Source organism: Euprymna scolopes, chromosome 33 (genome assembly GCF_053919585.1).
Source record: "Euprymna scolopes isolate OS-2025 chromosome 33, ASM5391958v1, whole genome shotgun sequence".
Classification (NCBI taxonomy): Eukaryota; Metazoa; Mollusca; class Cephalopoda; order Sepiida; family Sepiolidae; genus Euprymna; species Euprymna scolopes.
In genome coordinates, this window is record NC_136514.1 from 1085267 (window position 1) to 1108114 (window position 22848).

Genomic DNA, 22848 nt, shown 5'->3' on the forward strand with positions numbered 1-22848 from the left:
GTATTTGGATATTAACACAAATTTCTGGCAAATCTGAAGAAGCTTTATGCTTTTAGGCTAAATTTTGACAATTTAGCTTTAAAAAATAAAAAGGGTATTTTTTTAGATTAGGTCCACCTCCACAATATTTTTTTTAAATGATGACTTTTAGCAGTTGTCTACTGAATACAGAAATCGCATTGAAATTTTGCAAAAATAAGTAGTTATCGAGATATAAAAAGTTGTATTATGCATTGTAGGCTTTTTTTTTCATTTTTTTTAATTTTTTAAAAGGCTCAACTGCTTAAAAGAAAAGAAAAGGCTAAATTCGCGAAATTTGGCAAAATATTACATCAATTTACTAGACCCTACAAATATTTAAATATTGACATTTTCATTCTTTTGATAATGTGGTAGATTATTGACCATATTGGACCATTCGATAATAATAATCCACTAAAAATATTGAAAAAGGATTTCTTTAAAATAAAGAGGGGGCGCAAGATTCTTCAGATCCGCCCAATTATTTTATAAAAGAAATTAATTTTTGAAATTAAAAATGAATAAAAATATGAAATCAAATACTTAAATTTTTTAATTCAGGAACAAAAAAAAAAGTCTTTAAAAAATAATTTGGATGAAATGAAAAACAATTTTGGTGCTTCTACACTTTACAACAGAACTTGGAGACGCTATTTTATTTCACGCAACTGCTCTCCAAATTTGGGGAGAACATTATATTAAACTATGGCCTGAAATGAATAAAAAATTAAACTTCCGGAAAGAATTATGAAAAAAAATAAAGTGAAAGAGAAAATATATCCGTAATTGTTTACTTGGAAATGTTTCGATTTAATAATTAATGAGAACTGGAAAGTTTTTCATGGAACATTTTTTTTTATTATTAAAAACAGAAAATGAAATGACATATAATGGTTTAAACTGGGTGAGCGCCATTTGAAAACAAACCCAAAACATTTATTGTATAAAAATTTGGCCCTGTTGAGTGTTGTTGCACTTCAAGTAAATGGAAATTAGGAAGATAAAAAAAGGAACAGACAGCAGTCGTTTGACACCGGTTGAAAGAACGCAATTTGATTACATAAAGAAATATTGACGTCATTACTATGAAATATTGATAAAATTTAAAAATTGAAATTGTTGAAAAAGAATCGGAAAAGAATTTAATAACTAAGTATTTAATAATTAATAGTATTTTTAGAATTTTTTGGCAAGACTGGAGTTTAGGTGGAAAAATAATCTCGAACCCTTTATCACATAAAAGGAACTAATTTCCCTAATCACCGGTACGTTACTATGTCAATAATATAGGTAATTTCAGAAGTTGTTTTTGAAAACAACTTAAAGAAGCCCAACTTTTTACTTATTTATTTTAAAACGTTTCGCGATCTTTTTTTTCACGATATCTTTCTTCTCTCATTTTTTACTTCTTTATTTTTAAACAACATTTTTAATTTTAAACAGAACGTTCCACGATATCTTAAGCACCTTTTTTTTAGCAGGGTAACAAAAATACATAAGTACCGAAGGTTTTATAAATAATAAATTTAAATTTGAAATAGAGAAATAATAAATTGCAAGATATTACGCGTGTTTAATATTAAGTTGTATCGTTTATAACTACTCACGTAATTTAATAATCACGCGATTCAATTTTTAATTAAAAAAATATTGTTTAAACTTAAACTTTAAAAAGTCTGATAATTTATTATTTCTATTTATGTATTGTTTATCATTAAGGTACTAGTGCAGCAGAGAGCGATCCGGACGTAAATAATAACGTTATATTTAAAAAGCCATTCTTAATATTGGGAGGGGAGAGTGTTTTGTACATATTCTATACTTCAACCTTACAGTTGACTAACATAAATATCATAAAACTTTAATTAAACTTGGAAATACGATTTAAAAAATAGCGCGGATCCGCCGGATCACTCTCTGCACTAGCACCTTCATTAAAAAAGGTATTCATTGTGTAAAAAAAAAAAAAGCACGGAACATATAAGACATTTAAATATGAATAGAACTTTTCATAATTGTAACCTACGAAAACCTTTATTTTAATAAAAAGCAATATAAAAAGAAGTTTTTTTTGTTTTGTTTTGTTTTTTTAAGTTGTTTTCGAAAACAACTTCTGAAATACCTATATTATTGTTTATATATTATTGGCATAGTAACGTACCGGTGATTAGGGAAATTAGTTCCTTTTATGTGATAAAGGGTTCGAGATTATTTTTCCACCTAAACTCCAGTCTTGCCAATTTTTTAAGTTACGATAGAATTTAAGAAGTGAAATTATTGTAAAAGAATTTAATAAGTATTTAATAATAGTGTTGAAAGTCCGATAACTCTTGTATCTTATTACCTCCCTTTTCCCTGTACATATCCTATAACCTTTTTTATTCTTGGGTCTATTTTCCTTCTTTGAATTCCTGTTCATTTTTATCTCTATTCCACTAAAATGCACCACTCAACAGGTTATGAGCCCAGAAGAGATAATGGAAACAGATGGAGCAGATTATCTTTCGGACTACGTTATAAGAACAGAAACCGGGTTTGTATTACTGTACACATAGATTCAAAAAAGTTGTCGGTACTGGTCGCGATTAGAGTTCCCTGCCGAACACCCTAAAAAAAACACTGACTTCTCCCTACGCATTAGCAAAGGACATGCTTTAGTTGCCATAGTAACTAAACGATCATGAATTTTTATCGACTTTGTTTTACTGTTTATGAATATTGAAATAAAAGACATTACTACACATTTATTAATAATATCTCATTTTTAATCACTTTTATCGACTTTTTCTTTTCTTTTTTAAATGACTACGTTTTACTGTTTATGTCTCACTTTTATCCACTTTCTTTTTAATAGCATTTTCTTAAAATGAATATTAAAATAATTTCCCAACTTTTTTCATTTCTATGTGTTTTTAGTTTTGTGTGTTGAATGAAACTTTTTTTTTTTTTCTACTTCTACTATATGTCCTGGTCCACCAACTTGGTATGGGTTCAACGTCAAATGGTGACTTGTAACGTCTCTTAAATACTGATACCATTGAATAACGGTACTCTTGTGTAATTTGCACACATCAGTTGCTACAGACAACTGTCTAGCCCATGAGTATACCAGTACCACTCTGATAAAATCTGAGAAAGTCAATTTTGACCGTTTCAGATATGACCCGTTGGTTAGGCTTGCTGTTTGGGTTTTGTGCGTTTTGCAACGGAATCTTCTCGTTCCCCGGTAGTTAATGACTGTCATCTCTTGCTGACATACAATGCAGTTCATTTTTGAAGCAACTATCTTCCTTTCCTTAAGGAACTGATATGCGGATTCAAAATCCTTGGTCTATTCGGTTAGCTCTGTAAACATTTTGGAAAATAAAGTTGTCTTGTGTTTTAATCTAAGTAAATGAACAGGAACCAATTCCTTCCGGGCATGCGTAACCCTTCCTTACCGCAAGCCGGAATATTTGTTTCATCATTGTTGTAATGAAAAAAAAAAAAAAACTTTCATTCAACACACAAAACTAAAAACACATAGTAATGATAAATGATTTATTTTATTCTTTAAATGAAAAAAGTTAAAAATTAAAAAAAAATAGTGGGTTTGTATTACTGTACACATAGATTCGAAAAAGTTGTCAAAAAACAAATATATAACAAATAAATGTAATCAAAGTCAAGATAAGTTACTTTTCTGCCAAACTGGATATATTTTTTGTGGTTTTATTCAATGTAACATATTTATTCAGCTCGAAAAACATACAGTGTTTACCGATGTATTCGAAAATTCAAGATGGCGTCTCACACCCTCTTTAACACCGTAAGTTTGGAAAAAGGTGTTATAAATAAAAAACTATACAAAATACGATTAAAAACCCGCCAAATATATGTCAACCTATGTCACGGTAACATATATTGAGCGAGTTTTTAACAGTATTTTATCCGGTTTTTTATTTATAACATCTTTTCCCACACTTTCCGTGTTAAAGAGAGAATCGGACGCCATCTTGAATGTTCCAATACGTCGGTAAACACTGTATGGTTTTCGAGCTGAATAAACATGTTACATTGAATAAAAACACGAAAAATATATCCAGTTTGGTAGAAAAATAACTTATCTTGCCTTTGATAACATTTATTTGTTATATATTTGTTTTTTGACAACTTTTTCGAATCTATGTGTACAGTAATACAAACCCAAAAAAAAGAAAAAGTCGATAAAAGTGAATGAATGGTGCGAAAATAACATTGATTAAACGTAAGTAAATTTATTATTCTATCACCATTTTGTGGTACTAGTGCACTTATTGATCCGTGCTGAAATAACGTTATTATTTAAAAAGCCATTCTTAACATGGGGAGGGTGCAAATTCGCCTAAAAAAGTACAATCTCATTTTACGGAATTAGCTAAGAGTGTTAATTTACAATAACACCTACGGCGCCATTGGCACTTCTGCATGTCAGTAACATGAAGCGAATGCGTGTAATTTAGTTTCAAGAACCGCCGACATGTCGTTTGTCAGTCAAAGAACCGGGGTCGATAACTATTGTTGTAATGAAAAAAAAAAAGTTTCATTCAACACACAAAACTAAAAACACATAGAAATGAAAAGTTGGGAAATTATTTTAATATTCATTTTAAGAAAATGCTATTAAAAAAAAAAAAAGAAAGTCGATAAAAGTGAGATATAAACAGTAAAACGTAGTCATTTAAAAAAGAAAATGCTATTTAAAAAAGAAAAGAAAAAGTCGATAAAAGTGACAGTAAAACAGTAAAAAAAAAGTGAGATATTATTAATAAATGTGTAGTAATGTCTTTTATTTCAATATTCATAAACAGTAAAATAAAGTCGATAAAAATTCATGATCGTTTAGTTACTATGGCAACTGGAACATGTCCTTTGCTCATGCGTAGGGAGAAGTCAGTGTTTTTTTTTTTTTTTTTTAGGGTGTTCGGCAGGGAACTCTAATCGCGACCAGTACCAAGTTGTCAAAAAACAAATATATAACAAATAAATGTTATATATTTGTTTTTTGACAACTTTTTCGAATCTATGTGTACAGTAATACAAACCCCATAAACCGTTCTAACAGCCCTCAGAAATGCTGGACAGACAGTGGGCGATGCTTTAATCATCGCGATGATATTAAAGGGGGTGCTGGGAAAACTCGTCCCGGGAAAACTCGTCTCCGGAAAACTCGTCTCGGGAAAACTCGTCCCCTTTTGCTAGGTAGGAAAACTGGTCCCTTATTGAATAAATATCGATTGAAAACACATTTTATGATCGTTCTTGAAGGAGATATTGTTTTTTAAAATAAACTATAGCCCCCCCCCCCATAATATTTTTAAAAAAATATTTTTACTAGTTTAATGTTTTTTTTTGTATTTTTAATAAAAGCGTTTATTATGTTCATAAACGAGACCGCATATTTTTTTTTATATTAATATAAAAAGAATTTACTTATATACTGTTGTTTATAAAAGGGTAAAATCGATTTTTCTACCTCGCCGACTATGTTGTTTATTTAATTTATTTGGAATCGTTTATTTGGTAAAGAAAAAAAAACAAAAAAAAAAACAAAACATGTCGAGTGTTACTGGAGAACGAGAAATAATGCCCGGTATATCACATCTAAGGGGGTCTTGATAATCGCTAAAAAATAGAAAATTAAAGAAATTACTGAGGGAGATTTGGTTTTAAAAAGAAAATAATAAATTTTAATATTTTTTAAAATATAATTTAGACAGAGAGGGGGGGATAAAACCTATATCTCCCTTCGAAAAGCAACCAACAAAAAAATGATAAACGATAGCGGAGTTTTCAATAAAATTGATTAATAAATTTATTTAGTGATTACTTTCTCTCTTAATGATTGATTTTAGAATTTTGAAGTAAAAATTAAAAATGAGTTAACGAGAGATTGTTAGCACATGGCATCTCTCGCGCCAAAAAAATATTTCGCTTTTAATTTATTAGTTAATTTTTGCAAAATTTGACAGGACGACAATAAATGTTGATAATTGATAAAATCATAATTTTAAATAACGCATGAGTGCATTTGGTATGACAGAAAACAAAAACATAACAACAAAAAAACTATCATAATTAAAAACCAAAACCAAAAGCGTAACGAAGAATCGAATCGCTCCCTGTTTTTTAATTTTTGGGTTTTATTTTTTTTATTGTTTTTATGACTCCAAAAAACATCGTTAAAATAAGAACAAAACAAAATTTGTAATTAACTTTGTATGAACATAATAAACGCTTTAAAATAAGTTAAACCACTAACAACTTAGCCAGTTAGGTAGAAAACGGACACTTAGAAAATCGATTTTATTTTTAAAAAAAAAACAAAAAAACATTAAACAAATAAAAATATTTTTTAAAAAATATTATGGGGGGGGGCTATAGTTTATTTTAAAAAACAATATCTCCTTCAAGAACGATCATAAAATGTGTTTTCAATCGATATTTATTCAATAAGGGACCAGTTTTCCTACCTAGCGAAAGGGGACGAGTTTTCCTGAGACAAGTTTTCCGGAGACGAGTTTTCCCGGGACGAGTTTTCCTAAATTCATGACGGCTTGCTTCACCTAGCAAACTGCCTTCTCACATGGCGTACCAATCAAAAAATTACGGACTGACATATTTTTAATGACTTACAGTTAAAGAAAAGTACGACAAATTGCGGGACTTTTTTTTTTTTTTTGTCTCGCGTAGTTTATAATGTAGTTTACAAAAACATAAGCACCAAACATCTTTGTTTTTCATTCTTTTTTTGCGGGAGGGGGATTCAATTATAGAACTTATGTGGCTTAATAAGTGCTTTTGCAGTTTAGTTAAACGTTTTTCCGTCAGTAACGCACATCCGCCCCCCCCCCGCTCGCGCAGTAAAATCTTCGGAAAATGTTAAATGGTGTTCTAATTGGTAAATGTCGGTGCGTTACTGACGGAAAATTTGAAAATTCTATGTTCCAGATAAAAAAAAAAAAAAAAAGGAAAAATGGAAAAAGGTGTTATAAATAAAAAACTATACAAAATACTATTAAAAACCCGCCGAATATATGTCAACCTATGTCACGGTAACATATATTGTGCGAGTTTTTAACAGTATTTTATCCGGTTTTTTATTTATAACATCTTTTCCCACACTTACCGTGTTAAAGAGAGAATAAGACGCCATCTTGAATGTTCCAATACATCGGTAAACACTGTATGGTTTTCGAGCTGAATAAACACGTTACATTGAATAAAAACACGAAAAATATATCCAGTTTGGTAGAAAAGTAACTTATCTTGCCTTTGATAATATTTATTTGTTATATATTTGTTTTTTGACAACTTTTTCGAATCTATGTGTACAGTAATACAAACCCCAAATTAGAGTAGTTGGCGTTGTAGTAGCGTATCGGGATATTTACCCAGAAAAGAAACATTTATAATGCGTACACAGCTTTATTTTCTCATATAACGCTCTCAAGGGATATTACCGGAGATGAATATAAACAATATTTTTAAAATTAATTTCTTAATTTTTACATTAAAAAATATGTAAACATATACAAACAACATATTTTTAGAGAATAATTCCTTAATTTTAATTAAAAATAGATTGTAAACATATAGAAAAATTTTTGTAACTAATTATTGAAAAATATTGCTAAGTTTGTTTACATATCTGGTTCTTTAAATGAAGTTTGAAACACAAGTAGTGGCTAGTTGTTAACAAGCGTGCATGGCGGAAATTCTTCAGGGTTTAAATGTGTTGTAAATGATTTTATGGGGGCCAGAAAACGTTTTTTCCACCGCCATATTTGTTCCTATTTACGTGCCTCCCCATGAGGGCAGAGTTAGACATGAGGTCGGTTTTCAATGGGGAGAAATCCAGCTCCCTAAAACGTGCAAATCTGGATGGGAACAAAAATAAAATTTATTTAGTGTAGAAGGATTTCTCCATTGACTGAGGACGGAAAAGGTAAAGTGTAGCATCAGAACACTTTGTTCCTAGCCAAGCTGAACAACACGAGCATTTATTGCTAACAAAACGAAATAGTGAAATATACAATAAAAAAAACAAGTTAAACTAAAAGTAAAAAAAAAAAACAGTTCAAAGAAATTTCGACCATTTATTTCTATAAACATAACGAATGAGTAAAGAAATAATTGCAACCAAATGCAAGATAAATTAACATAAAAAGAAACACCAAAAATTGTTAATACAGCAACGGAATTTAGGAAAACTCGTCCCGGAAAATTCGTCCCTTTGTTGCTAGGTAGGAAAACTGGTCCCTTATTGAATAAATATCGATTGAAAACACATTTTATGACCGTTCTTGAAGGAGATATTGTTTTTAAAACAGACTATATCCCCCCACCTAATATTTAAAAAAAATATTTGTACTTGTTTATTATTGTTTTTAAAAAAAATAAAATCGATTTTCTAAGTGTCCGTTTTCTACCTAACTGACTAAGTTTAACAACTTTTTTAAAGCGTTTATTCTGTTAAAAAAACAAGACTACATACCGCATAATATTTTAAAAAATATTTATACTTATTTACTGTTTTTAAAAGGGCAAAATAGAATTTTGTTACATGATAAGGGCTGTCCCCTGTTCATGTAAGTATAAAAATAGAGAGATTAGTTAAAATGGAAATAAGAGAAAGCAGAAATCGAACCCTGGACATAAGTTTTAAAGAACAATAGGTTTAAATGGAATGTCCAGTAAATTGTTAATTCGGATGAAATAAATAATAAATAAACTATTCAATTGTTAAAAGAATGTGGATAATAAAATATGAGTTAAATAAATTAGATATGTAGGTTAGATTCCTTTGTGGAAACAACACAAGAAAAATAGGTTATTGGGAAATCAATGTCGAAAACATGCAAAGTCGCGCATGTTGAAACACGTGAATTTTGCTCACGTGGCCGGGATGCATGGATTTCTCAATATAGCAAGTGGGAGTTAGTTGGTCGTAGAGACAGTCAGAGAGACAGTCAGAGAGACAGTCAGGGGAGACAGAGACAGGCGGACGTCTGAAGCGAGACGTCACTTCAGAAACTAAGATGTGAAACTTTGAGTTCTTAATGAGGAAATCCCGACCGGTCGTAAATAAATTCATCATGTGTTTTGGATAAAGCTCATCTTTGTGTTTGTGATTTCTACAAAAAGGTAAATTGTATTGTTATAATATGTCTGTGTTATAAAATGTCATTACATACACATCTCTCTCTAAGATACAACATCATATGTAATAAGACAAGAACTCTCATTAAGACTCATATCATTACTAATAAGAACTCACGTAACATACGCGCACAAGTGGTATCGTCTAATAATAATAATAATACTAATAATAATAACTATATAACAACTCTCAATTTGGTGTTCGTGGACCTTTTGCATCAGCGATGCAGAAACCGAACCTGGGGTCGATACCACGAAAAAAAAAAAGAAAAAAAGAAACACAACGTTTTAAAGGGGCCCAACATAATTTTAAAAAATAAATAAATAATACCACGGAAAAAGAAAAATTACACGATCACAGAATTCGAAAAAGAAAAAGAAACACAACGTTTTAAAAGGGTCCAACATAATCAAAAAAAAAAAAATAATAAATAAATAATACCACGGAAAAAGAAAAAAATTACACGATCACAGAAATGCGAAGAAAAAAAAATGAAAAAAAAAAATTTGAACATACACGCACACAGAGAACAAAAGATACAAGAAATATTAAAAAAGAAAAAGAAGAAAAGGCCGATATGCCGTAAAAAGAAATTCGTAGTAATGGAAAAAAATAGTAAACAAGTCACCATGCGTAATTCATTGATAAATGAATTGGTCTGTTAAAAAACACACACACACACACATACACGCGAATGCAGAGATTGTGTAATCTATTATTGTTTTGAAATTTGTAGAGGTGTCATTAGAAAATGTGTGTCAATATGAAATCGTTTGGACGAATTGTTGAATTTAATCTGTCAAAACAGGAATTTTTCAAAGGTCGCATGTACTTTCTGAGACAGGTGTAAATTGTTGGAAATGCATTTTGAGTTCATAGTGAACTTTTCGGCTTTTTTTGTGTTCATTTATTTTGTTTTTGAAAAAAAAAAGAGGGACAATTGTTTTGGACAGACTGTTGAATTGTTGTTTGTTACAGATGATTTTTTTTGTTGTTGTTAAAAAAAAAAAGTTATAACTGTTGCAAAATGTTTAAATGTATTAAGGTATTTTTTTTTTTTTGAAAATGTTTTTATGATGTTGAACAAATATTGTAAATTGTCTTATATATGTAATGTTATGATTTTCACAGCAAGAATTCAAAGTTATCCGTAAATATACATTATATTAAAATGATCTAGTAGAAAATAAGTTAAGACGTATGGTTGGCTTACAGATTCAGTTAGAATTTTAGAAGGGGGACAAGAATTAAAATTACGTAAACGGGTATTTGGAGTTTTTAGATGTGATAAGCCGTAAGAAAGGTGTTTTGTTTTAGCATTTGGTTTTGTTGTTTTTTTTTTTTTAGAGATCCTAAAAATTTTTCTCCAAGAAAAGTTACTTGATAGGGATTGATAAGCACAAGAAGTGCCCCTATACGAAAAATTTGGGAACCTGGTTAATTAAGTGCTTAAAATAAGCTGGTTGCACGTTAACGACTCCAAGCAAAGTAGTAAGTCTTGGCTTAATTAATAAACAGGCGTTGGAAAGAATACGAAAATTCTTAAGGGGACCAGTAAACCGATGAGAGGTAGTCCCGAGGCAATCACATATAGCTTAATGAAGTAAGAGACAGGCAAAAATATGCCGTAGATTACGTAAGAAAGATATAACCTTGTATTTTTTTTAGAGACGCATGAATGTGGGATATATCTGCTGGATCTTGGAAGCCCTGGTGAGAGAAAAGAAAAATCACAAAAAAAAAAAATCGGGCAATTAGATAGAATTTAGGCGCAATTAAGGTGTTGGGCGCGAAACGTGTTAGTTAGTTAGGGGTGATATTTCTAAATCCTCGTCGAAGTTTCAAAAATCCAAGCAAGGAAATCCGAGTGAATCCGTATGAGAGAAAAAAAGGTATATCTTAAACTTCTGAAGCCAACCACAAAGATTTAAGTATATGAGCTTTGGTATGTCCCGTATGAGATAGTTATAGAATAAAAAAAAAAAAAACAAAGCCATACTTGATAAGACTAACCATGCGGAAAGAGAGATCAGAACACTTTTGAGACGAAGGAAGTCGTCCATTTCGAGAAAGGTGAAAACCTCTAGTCTGCGGCATATGGGTGGCTGGAAAATAGCTGATGTGTATCATAAGTAAATATCCTACACCCAAAAAGTAAATGCCACAAAGATCAGAAAGGTCCTGATCTTATAAAAAAATAAATAATTGTGAAGTCGGCTGTGAAGGGCTGACTGAAAGAGATTTTTTTTTTTTTTTGTGTTTTTTTAGCCTGATCTTTCTAACCGTGTAGATGTAAAAATAAAAAAAAAATGTACTAAAGTTAAAAATGCATACATTTTTTTTGTAAAACATGGAAGGGAGGGATGTTACATGATAAGGGCTGTCCCCTGTTCATGTAAGTATAAAAATAGAGAGATTAGTTAAAATGGAAATAAGAGAAAGCAGAAATCGAACCCTGGACATAAGTTTTAAAGAACAATAGGTTTAAATGGAATGTCCAGTAAATTGTTAATTCGGATGAAATAAATAATAAATAAACTATTCAATTGTTAAAAGAATGTGGATAATAAAATATGGTTAAATAAATTAGATATGTAGGTTAAATTCCTTTGTGGAAACAACACAAGAAAAATAGGTTATTGGGAAATCAATGTCGAAAACGTGCAAAGTCGCGCATGTTGAAACACGTGAATTTTGCTCACGTGGCCGGGATGCATGGATTTCTCAATATAGCAAGTGGGAGTTAGTTGGTCGTAGAGAGAGTCAGAGACAGTCAGAGAGACAGTCAGAGAGACAGTCAGGGGAGACAGAGACAGGCGGACGTCTGAAGCGAGACGTCACTTCAGAAACTAAGATGTGAAACTTTGAGTTCTTAATGAGGAAATCCCAACCGGTCGTAAATAAATTCATCATGTGTTTTGGATAAAGCTCATCTTTGTGTTTGTGATTTCTACAAAAAGGTAAATTGTATTGTTATAATATGTCTGTGTTATAAAATGTCATTACATACACATCTCTCTCTAAGATACAACATCATATGTAATAAGACAAGAACTCTCACTAAGACTCATATCATTACTAATAAGAACTCACGTAACATACGCGCACAAGTGGTATCGTCTAATAATAATAATAATAATAATACTAATAATAATAACTATATAACAATTTTCTACCTAGCTAGCTAAGTTGTTAGTGGTTTAATTTATTTTGAAGCGTCTACTCAGTAAAAACAAAAAATTAGTGTTGAGTGTTATGTGAAAACGAGATACTTTCTGACATGTGGATATCACATCTTAGGGGTCTCGATAATCACTAAAATATAGAAAATTAAACAAAATACTGAGGGAGATTTAGTTTTAAACAGCCCCCCCTACCCTCCAAAAGAAAAATATTTTTAAAAGAGATTATACTCCCACCCCTAATATTAAAAAAAATTTTTTTACTTGTTTACTGTTGGAATTTTAATTGTAATATTGCATTTTACCAAAAAATGACCGGTAAAGTCAACACCCACTTGCTGAAATGGGTGAACAAAATTTGCTCGATGAGTGAGTAGTTGAGGATCTGAGGGGGCTTTATATGGCATTGAATTCATTTTTTTACAAATAATGCAATTGCACAGAATCTTCTTCATCAATTGGTTCCCTGCATGAAACTTGAGTATGTAACTCAAGATGAAGGGACTGGCATTAAAGCCAAACACAATTTCTCATTTACTTTGAGAAAGAAACAGAATCTGTTTTTATCCTGCTCAGTTCGCAGGCATATTTGTAAGAAAGCCTTACAGATCTCCCAAAAGGACATAGTTTTTTTTTCTAAAGCAGCGGTGCTGTTAGGTTCACACCCGCATACATTGCGTCATTAAAGGACCCCCCCCCACTCCGCCTTTTCAAAGAACAATTAAAAACAGAACAGATTTTTCTGGTGACTCCAAGGGCCTCTTTAATAATGGGCCTATGAGGAATCCAGTAATATTTATCGTACTTTCTAGGAGTAACAGAGAAAGGTTCAACGATAACAATTTGTTCATAATCTTCGAACACTTGTAAATATTCATTGTATAAACATTGTTTCTCTAAAGACACTGCCACCCTTTGCGTAGTCATCGGGGAAGGTACATAATTAGCATCTACCCAAGAAAACTTCTCCAAGTTGCAGGGCAGATCCACATAATATTTCCCATCTTTTAGTATGGTGTTTTTTTTTAATTTAGTTGTTTTTGTTTCATCAAACGAAGACAGTTTAGCATTTTTCATTGATGCCAATGAAATCAACGGAGAGAAAATTATCTCTACCGCATTTTACAGAAGATTCTTCAAAAAATGGGCCAAGAGTGTCCAAATAAGAAATGGAGAACAAGCAGATAATGATCAGTAACCTTGATCAAAGGGAGGCAACTTATGTTGAGTAATCTTATTTGATTTGGGCTTCAAAAAATTATGCTCGTCCTCAAATGGGATAATTTTATTCTAAATTTTCCAAGCTGTCCCATTAAGACAGTTAACCACACAGAAATTTTTTGTTTGCTGGATTAAGTCCAGGCTGCCGAGATCGTGAAGTACATTGTCATGGATATAAGGATTTAAATGGCAGAGACGAAAACTTTAGTTATGTTAATCTCGTCAAATTTGTCAACTTGAAATTTCAAAGGTTGTCTGTGAATAGAGCAGCCAAATGAAGGGGTTTCGGTGAACTCCATTTTATGGAGACATTGAGTTCCAGGAGGTATTCTAACAAATGTATTCACGGGTATTATTACAGGTCTAGGTACTAATTTTTTTCTAGATTTAAATTCCTGTAAAATAGTCTGGGAGAAAAAAGACTTTTGACTTCCAGTGTCCAAAATCCAATAAAAAAACACTATGGGTCTTTTTCCTTTCATGAACACTGATAACAGGGAATATATACAATTATCCCCATCAGATAAGGAAGTCCTTTCTACAGAGGATTTTGATGTCTTGGGGCACATTGCAAGAAAAATAAGTCTTTAGGAGAGGGAATAGTTTTACCTTCCTAATAAATTATTTTAAAAGAACATGGCACAAAAGAAATAACACTTCTTTTTAACAGTAACAACAAAGAATATTTTATTTGTAGCAGGAACTAGCAGGTTGGACTGCGAAAAAGGGAGAAAGAAAACAAAGTTCTTTTCAGGTCGTCATTGTCGTCATCAGTCAGCCAGTACTGTGTCGTCCCCAGCCAATAGCAGTTGTATTCAAGTGGAGGCTGTCAATGCTATAATGAGATGTTCATGGATAGGGGGCGAGTGACGATAAGTGTTGCTAGGTTGAAGGTCCAGTTCTGACTGACTGATGTTCCTTCAAGATTTTTTAGAGCGCAGATGAATCAATGCGACTTGTTAGCTGATAGGTCAGCCTGTGGCCAAAGAACTCGGGGGGGGGGGGCTTAATTCACCAGAGAAAGTAGTTCTCTGTGACTGCTACAAGTCCTTAATCCACAAGAAGCGCATGGGTAAGAAAATCCCTTCTTCCCATTATATTCTTGATCTGAGTGACTGCCAAGACACTTAATACATAATTGAACATCAAGACACTTAATGCATAATTGAACATCAAGACACTTAATACATAATTGAACATCAAGACACTTAATAAATAATTGAACGTCAAGACACTTAATACATAATTGAACGTCAAGACACTTAATGCATAATTGAACATCAAGACACTTAATACATAATTGAACATCAAGACACTTAATACATAATTGAACACCAAGACACTTAATACATAATTGAACATCAAGACACTTAATGCATAATTGAACATCAAGACACTTAATACATAATTGAACATCAAGACACTTAATACATAATTGAACATCAAGACACTTAATGCATAATTGAACATCAAGACACTTAATACATAATTGAACATCAAGACACTTAATACATAATTGAACATCAAGACACTTAATACATAATTGAACATCAAGACACTTAATACATAATTGAACATCAAGACACTTAATGCATAATTGAACATCAAGACACTTAATGCATAATTGAACATCAAGACACTTAATGCATAATTGAACATCAAGACACTTATGGTTTGCTCATTTGCACAATTTACAAATTTTATACTGATCACGTGCATTATTAAGAAGTTTTGAGGAATTCATGCCCTTTTTACGATTAACAATCTTATTACCGGAGATGACTGCCATATTGGGCTGAACTTCTGATGAAAAAGAAGAAGAAAATGGTGATTTGGGTGGGAAACTTTCCCGCTTCTTTATATTCAAAGACATTGCCTGGAGAAATTCTATTATGTTAAAAAAGTTAGACATGATAGATAAGAACGAAGGATAACGTTCTTGCATTCTTGACATTAATTCCCTTCTAACATTAACAGGGAATTTGCGGAATGGTATACAAGCAACCATTGCACCAGAAGTAGAGCTTTCTGTAAAAAAAGTCCTTCCGAAAAACTTATCTAATTCAGACAAGTCCAGTTTAACTTGTTCAACAAAGCTTTTGTGTTCCTCCAATTCTGTTATCTGCACCACCTGAGGAATTATTTCCTCTAAAATTCGATCTTTAATAAGGGAAGATTCAGGAATTTTCCTTTAAACAATCCAATGCCACAATATAATTGTCCAAGGAAATGTCCTTATTTGAGATTAAGTCATAGATTTTCCCATTCAACTTAGATCTAAGGAGAAGCAATTTATCTGTCTTCCCGAAGTTGGAGGTGCAGAATTCAAATCTTCTGAGGAAAATTCTGAATTCGAACTTGTCAGCCAATGGAGACCCACTGAAATTTGGAAATTCCAAATCCAATGTTAAAGGGTGCAAAGAAAAAAATTTTTTAACATCATGACCAAACTTTAATTTATGTAAAAAAAAGGGTTTCCTTCAGTCTTTGACAGACTATGGATACCCACGAAGAGGTGTTTGCGCATTAAATTTTTATGACAGGAGGTGCGCAATCTCCAACCACACCTCTGCTGAGTCGACATTGTTAAATACCAGTGGGAAATGAAATGTATGTACAGGACGACTGGAAACAAATGCTGAGATAAGCGGAGAGCTCGTACAGCGCCTAGAATTCACAAATAGTCACCCATCTAGTACTAACCAGGCTCAACATTGCTTAACTTCGGTGGTCTGACAAGAATTGGTGTGTCGATGCAATTATGCCGTATCTATGTAATTATGTAATTATTATGCTGTATTTATGTAATTATCTCCCAAAACACATACTTAAATCATTCGTTGACATCTATGCTGATGACATGACCATCTATAGCAACAGATCAAAGGCTGTAAATGACAAAGTTCTCTCTGATTCTCTCTCCTCTGATCTTGAATGCGTGGTACAATAGGGGAAGAGGTGGCTGGTTACTTTTAATGTATCTAAAACCAAACTCCTATCTTTACATCATCAATTGAAATGGATGGCTCTCATCTAGAGGAGGCTCTGTGTTTTGATAAGCTTCTGGGCTTGACCTTTACTCCTGATCTGAAATGGAACACGTACATCAAGTCAGTTGCCAAGTTTGCTGGAAAAATAGTAGGATCCTTCTACCGCTCCAGAAAATATCTCACTGCTGATGTAATTCTCTATCTATATAAAAGCCAAGTACATCCAAGGATGGAATACTACTGCCATATCTGGACAGGAGCTGCTAAAAACAGCCTATCCTGCCTTGACAGAGTACAAAATAGTCTTAGTGGGGGATACCCTTTTCTCTTCCCTGCAACCTCTCCCACAGGAGAGACATTGCGAGCTTGTCTTTGTTTTATCATTATTTCCATGGCAAGTGCTCGCCTGAGCTCCAATCTCTGGTCCTCCCTCACCAATCTTTCATGATAAACACCCTTCTAGCTTAAACCACTGTCAAAAGTTTTCCCCACTTTATCTGGGCCAAAACCAAAATGTAGATTCCATCCCCGAGTGGCTTTCAGGCTTTGATAAGTGGTGACTATCTTGTAAAAAAAAAAAAAATTATTATGCCGTATTTATGTAATACTCTTGTAATATCAGAAGAAAATATTTCGAAGTCTTGACAAAACATCAACCTCTCCGGGGCAGATTTAAAAAATAATTTGGTCAAATAAGTCATCCAATTTGTTTAGCCACCTTTCTGCATCCACTGCTCTCGACTTAATCGAAGTCAGGGAGAGATTATCAGCCATTTCACCGTCTTCATAATACAAATTTCTTGGCATCAATTTTGGCCAATAAGTCAGTTCATCTGTTATTTAACGACTCAAATTTTGCTGGTGATTTTCTTCGATTGGAGTCATATGACTGGTCGCCTAAATGATCGTGTCCCAACGCTGTGTTATAACTGACTATAAATAGCAATTGTCTGCTATTTATAGTTATTGCTAGAGAAGGCTCTAGAAAAAACAGAAAAGAATACTTTTCTGTTCCATCTTTTTGAAAATCTCCAGAGACACTAAAAAAAAAATGTCTCACATTCAAATTCTTAATATTATTTTATGTAATCTTTCGTTTTTTTTCCTTTTAATTAAGTAATTTATTATTTTTTATATTATTATATAATATTTTAAGTATTTTCATTTTGTTATAATTATTAACTGGCGGGGGTACCCGGCATTGCCAAATTGTATGGAACAAATGAACGTTAAAATGGCATTCTAGTTATTTTAGGCAAATACAAAACGAAATAAAGCGAAAGGAAAAAATGGCATTCGTTGCCCGGTTGTTTAGAACAAACGTATAAGTTTTTCAATAAATAAATAAATCGGAAAAACAAAAAGCGAAAATCAGGGAAAAAAATGAACGTGTTTGGAAAACAGAAAAAGAAAATACTGCGGAAAACAACAAAAAAAAAATATTAAAAAAAAAGAAAAAATGGCCTAACGAAATCCTAGAATTGCTTAAGTCCAATGGTGCGTTTCTAGTTTATTTAGGCAACTACAAAACACGAAAGGAAAAAATGGCATAAATAAACTTCGTTGCATGGTTGTTTGGAACAAAGGATTAATACCAAAATATACCAAAATCTCATATCCTTTCTGCTTCTTCTCGCTCACCACATGGTTTTCAAGACCAGTAGAATGTGTACGCTTTTTATCTTTTCTGAGTTCAAGAGAATAGACTGCTTAGATCTTGTGTTTCCAGGAGTTGTACCATTCATCTGGGGTGTTGAAGAACGTGTTGGTGATTGACAGTCGGTGCTTGGAGCATTTCATTGGGCACATTTTTCCATACTTCTCCAATGTTTGAGACCATGCTCCATGCTTTTTTCCCCATTCTAGCAGGATGAGTTTGTTAACAGCAAATCCTCGAGTGCAAGCTGTCGAATGAATGAAAGAATAGCTCTTTGGCTTCATTTTTTGTTGGTCATCGTTAATGGATAAGCTAAAATCAGTGTCAGAATTTGTGACTGTGCAAAGGGAGACAACTCTCGTTTACTAAAAAATTCATTCATTTTTTCCCTCATAATTTAGGACGTGATATTTTTTATTAAATCAAAACATTATAAAAATAAAGCTGCAACGATTTTTTTTTTATGTAACAAAGATTATAACATTAATAATAAAAAAATGTAGTCTTTACGTAACTATTAAGAGAATCGTTTTTGTTTTTATGTCATAATTTATGATGCTAAAACCAACGAACAAACGATATTTGCATTAGATGAAAACATTTAAAAAAAAAAGCTGGTTGGTTTTAGTATCGTAAATTATGAAAATAGAAACAATTCTCTTAATAGTCGCGTACAGACTACATTTTGTATTATTAATGTTATAAAAAATCGTTTCAGCTTTCGTTTTTTGTTTTGATTTAATAAAAATATCACGTCCTAAATTATAAGATGAAAAAATGAACAAATCTTTTAGTAAACGGGAGTTGTCTCCCTCTACACAATGACGAACTGTAAAACAATGCCAGATATCTTCTTTGACGAATGTGAATCGTTAATAATATCAGACGTGATTCAAGTACTTTTTACACGTTGATTCGCTATTTCAAATGCTTCTCCTCACTCACCATGTCAAAGGCTGCTGCAAAGAAGGTGGGTTCCCTCTATCGAGCTAGAAGACTACTCACACCTGAGAGTATCCTGTACCTTTACAAGGCCACCATTCGTCCATGCATGGAGTATTGTTGCCACATCTGGGCTGGTGCATCTGCCACTAGTCTCTCCCTCTTGGATGAAGTCCAAGAAAGAGTTGTTAATCTAATCGGTCTCACTTTATCAACGAAGCTCCAGCCCCTGTCCCATCGCCGCAATATTGCATCACTGTGCCTGTTTTACAAATATTTTAATGGAATGTGATCTGATGAACCTGTTTCACTTGTACCCCCTCGACGTACATATCCCCGACAAACCCGCTTAGCAATAAGATCTCACCCTTTCACTGTTGATGTCCCTAAATGTCAGAAAGCTTTCTATTCTAATAGTTTCTTCCCTAAAACAACTAGATTTTGAAATTCCCTTCCTGCTGCCTGCTTCCCTGGCTGTACTAATATGCAGAAGTTTAAATGTAACATAAACAAATTTCTTGTTAATCTTTCCTAGACGTGGCCCCAAATAGTAGCCCCTTACGTACAAGTGGCGATATGTTTTGTAAGGGGTGAACATGAGTTTAAAAAAAAAACAAGAAGAAAAAAAGCCTTGTAGAACGTGTATGCCTTTTTTTTTTTTTAAATTCAAGAGAATAGATTGCTTAAATCTTGGATGTTTCCAGGAATTGTAACATTTGTCTGAGATGTTGAAGAATGTTTGAGGATAAGTTTGTTGGAGTATGGATTAGGTACAGCAAATTCCATACGAAATGCAAATGGCTGCACCCATGTGTTCCATATTTATAGAAATTAGAGGGAGTTACTCTGGTTGCCTTTCCGTCCAGGGGAGATCACTTTAGTTGCCTCCTATTGTCAGGGACAGATAACTCCTATACCTATACAGTTGGCAGCAAGTCTTGGAAGGTAAGCTGTTCAGTGAACGAAAGAATAACTCTTTAACTTCATTGTCGTTGGTCATCGTTGGTGCATAGGCTGAGATCAGTGTCAGGTATTTCTTTGACCAATGTGAATTCTTAACAATGTCAGACGGTCGTTCTTTCCTGTTGGGAGTGATTCAAGTTGATTCGATATTGCAAATGCAACACCTCCTTCTTTTGGGATATCGGAATTGCTATCAGAATTGTAACAATGTGTGCCTATTTTCCAATGCCAAAAACGATTCTTTTATTTGATTTTATTTAAAGCAAAATTTTCCACTGTTGGTAGTAATAAAAATAATATTTATTTTAAACGACCACTAAAACAAAAATCTAAAGCTCACCACTTACAAATGTTTTTATGTTTGAGAAAATATCTGTGTATTTACGGTAATCAGGAAAAAAATAATAGATAGTTAATAATAAAAATAACAATTATTGATTGCGCACCTCTTGCCAAAAAAATTTCACATGCACGTGGGTATCCATAGTCTGTCAAAGACTGAGGGAGCCCTTATACAGGGTGGGCCAAAATAAGGGTCCTATCTTTAAATTTGAATAACTTCCACAAAATAAAAGTTAAACTCACCAAACTTTATGTGTGTGTAGACTGACCCTTCCAAGATTTTTTTTTAAATAAACAAAACAAATTTTGGCCGAAAAACACTTCTTAAAACTTACATGAATTTATGAATTTTTAAAAATAGGACCCTTATTTTGGCCCACCCTGTATATAGGCCATAGAGGAGAGAACCAAGCAAAAAAAAAAAAAAAAAAACTAAGCAAAATTCATCCCAAAGCAGCAAAACTGAAGCTGGCTTGCCAGGACACTATATATATATAAATATAAGCAAATTTGGGTATATTTTATTGTTTTGAAAATATAAGTTCTTTTTTATTAATTGCCATAAAATTTTAACCATAGATTAGTATTATAATCTTCAAAAGGCTTGCAAACTTTCAAATAGTTTCATCATACAGAACTAAAGATATGAGCATTTCAATATTGAATTGTACATTCATTTTCTTAAAAGCATTCGTCATCAAGCCTTGATCTTGGGCAGCAATAATAATTCTCTCCTGATTGTAGTGGAGCGATCCCCTTTTCAGCCAGTCTATGGAACCTTCTTTATATAGTCCTGAGTGAATTCAGAAAATACTTGACACACTGTTGCTTATACCATTCTTCCAGTTTTTAGCAATGGAAATTCTTTGTGCATTTCTGGCAACTTTTTCGTGTAATTTCTGTAGCAGATTTGTTTTCTGATGCTGCCACATCTGTAAGGCAGTCTTGTCTAAAATGTTTGGCCAGTTTCATGAGGGACAGTCCTGCTGACTCTTGTTTCATAGTGTTCATGTACTATTTTGAGATTTGGATTTTAGGAGCTCATCAGATATTGTTCGGTGTTCATGATAGTTGCACGATGTTGATGGTCAATCTCTGAGAGACCCTCCTGTTCAGCTGAGCAGATGCAGGCCAGGCAGACACTGGTTTTGGTTATTTTGTACAGTGTAAGCATGTTCCGCGTTTTAGTGTCCAGTTTCTGGTCTCCTTGATTGCTGGACGGATTTTATAAAAATCTATGCATCACAGTAGCTATGTAATAAATGGTTGTTAGTGCATAAACACATTCTTCTGCGCCCTGCTTGTTCTTTTTCCAAGTATGCAGCAGAGGAGAAAAGTTGATAGATGCTGTCTGCAACCAGACTAGTAAAGAGCTTGTATGTATAATAGTGAGATATTTTATAATCAGACTATTACACATATTTGATTGGATCAATATTTTTCATACATTGTTTAAAATATATAATATAATTACATTATGTTATGATTTATTCAATTTTTTACAGATATTTTTAATATTTAATGTCTATCTTGTTAAAACTAATTACAAATCATTTTGTGTTAAACAATAAATTATTAATATTGTTGAATAATATTTAAAGACTCTAATATTAAATTCATTAATTAATTGGATTTTTTACTTTAAATCTTAATTATTTTTTTCCCATTATTAAAAACGTAATCTTTCATTCCTAGTTGATGTTGGGAATGCACATACGTACGTTTTTTCAATAATTTCTTAGACTATCATTTAAAGTCAATCTTTTGTATTCAATTTTAGCTTCCATCCTAAAATATCAACATTTGATTTTGCGGTTTATTTTTTTTAATGGATTAAAATTGAAATAAAAAAATCTCTATAATAAAGTACTATAAAAAATATCAAGACATTTTTGTGGAAAATACCTGGAATTGTGGTTTGAGTATCTTTATTTTTGTCCTGTTTCTTTGATGAATAAGAGATACCCATATGTCTGGCATAGTCATCACCATACCAAACCAGTAATTCCTCGCCTTTTGACACACATCTTAACGTCTTGTAGTAAACTTCATCAAGAAATTGGAAAGCAAAAAGATTTTGTTCATTTTCATTTCTTGCACAATTTACAAATCGCATCCAATTTGAAATCTTTGGGTTTTGAGCATGAATAAAATGGCTTGCTTTACCAGCATCACTGTAAATCTAAAAATAAACAAAAATAATAATACAGTATCTATAAAGTTGAGAGGTTTATTTCAGTTATAATTGCAATAATAAAATATAAAAAAAATTTTTGTATTGCAGTTTCCATATTATATTTGGGTGAGGAGGGAGTCAGTCGTATTTAAGTTTAAATTATAAGATATCAA

General features: G+C 32.3%; 1 protein-coding gene across 1 annotated transcript in view; it reads right to left on the reverse strand.

Annotated features, from left to right (window-relative positions):
* LOC145257984 (histone-lysine N-methyltransferase PRDM9-like) overlaps positions 1 to 22848 on the reverse strand; it is a 28525-nt gene that overhangs the window by 5255 nt on the left and 422 nt on the right. Inside the window, exon 2 of the mRNA XM_080115709.1 lies at positions 22370 to 22681. Within this exon, the coding sequence (XP_079971835.1) occupies positions 22370 to 22681 (312 nt within the window). The remainder of the gene's footprint in view (positions 1 to 22369; positions 22682 to 22848) is intronic.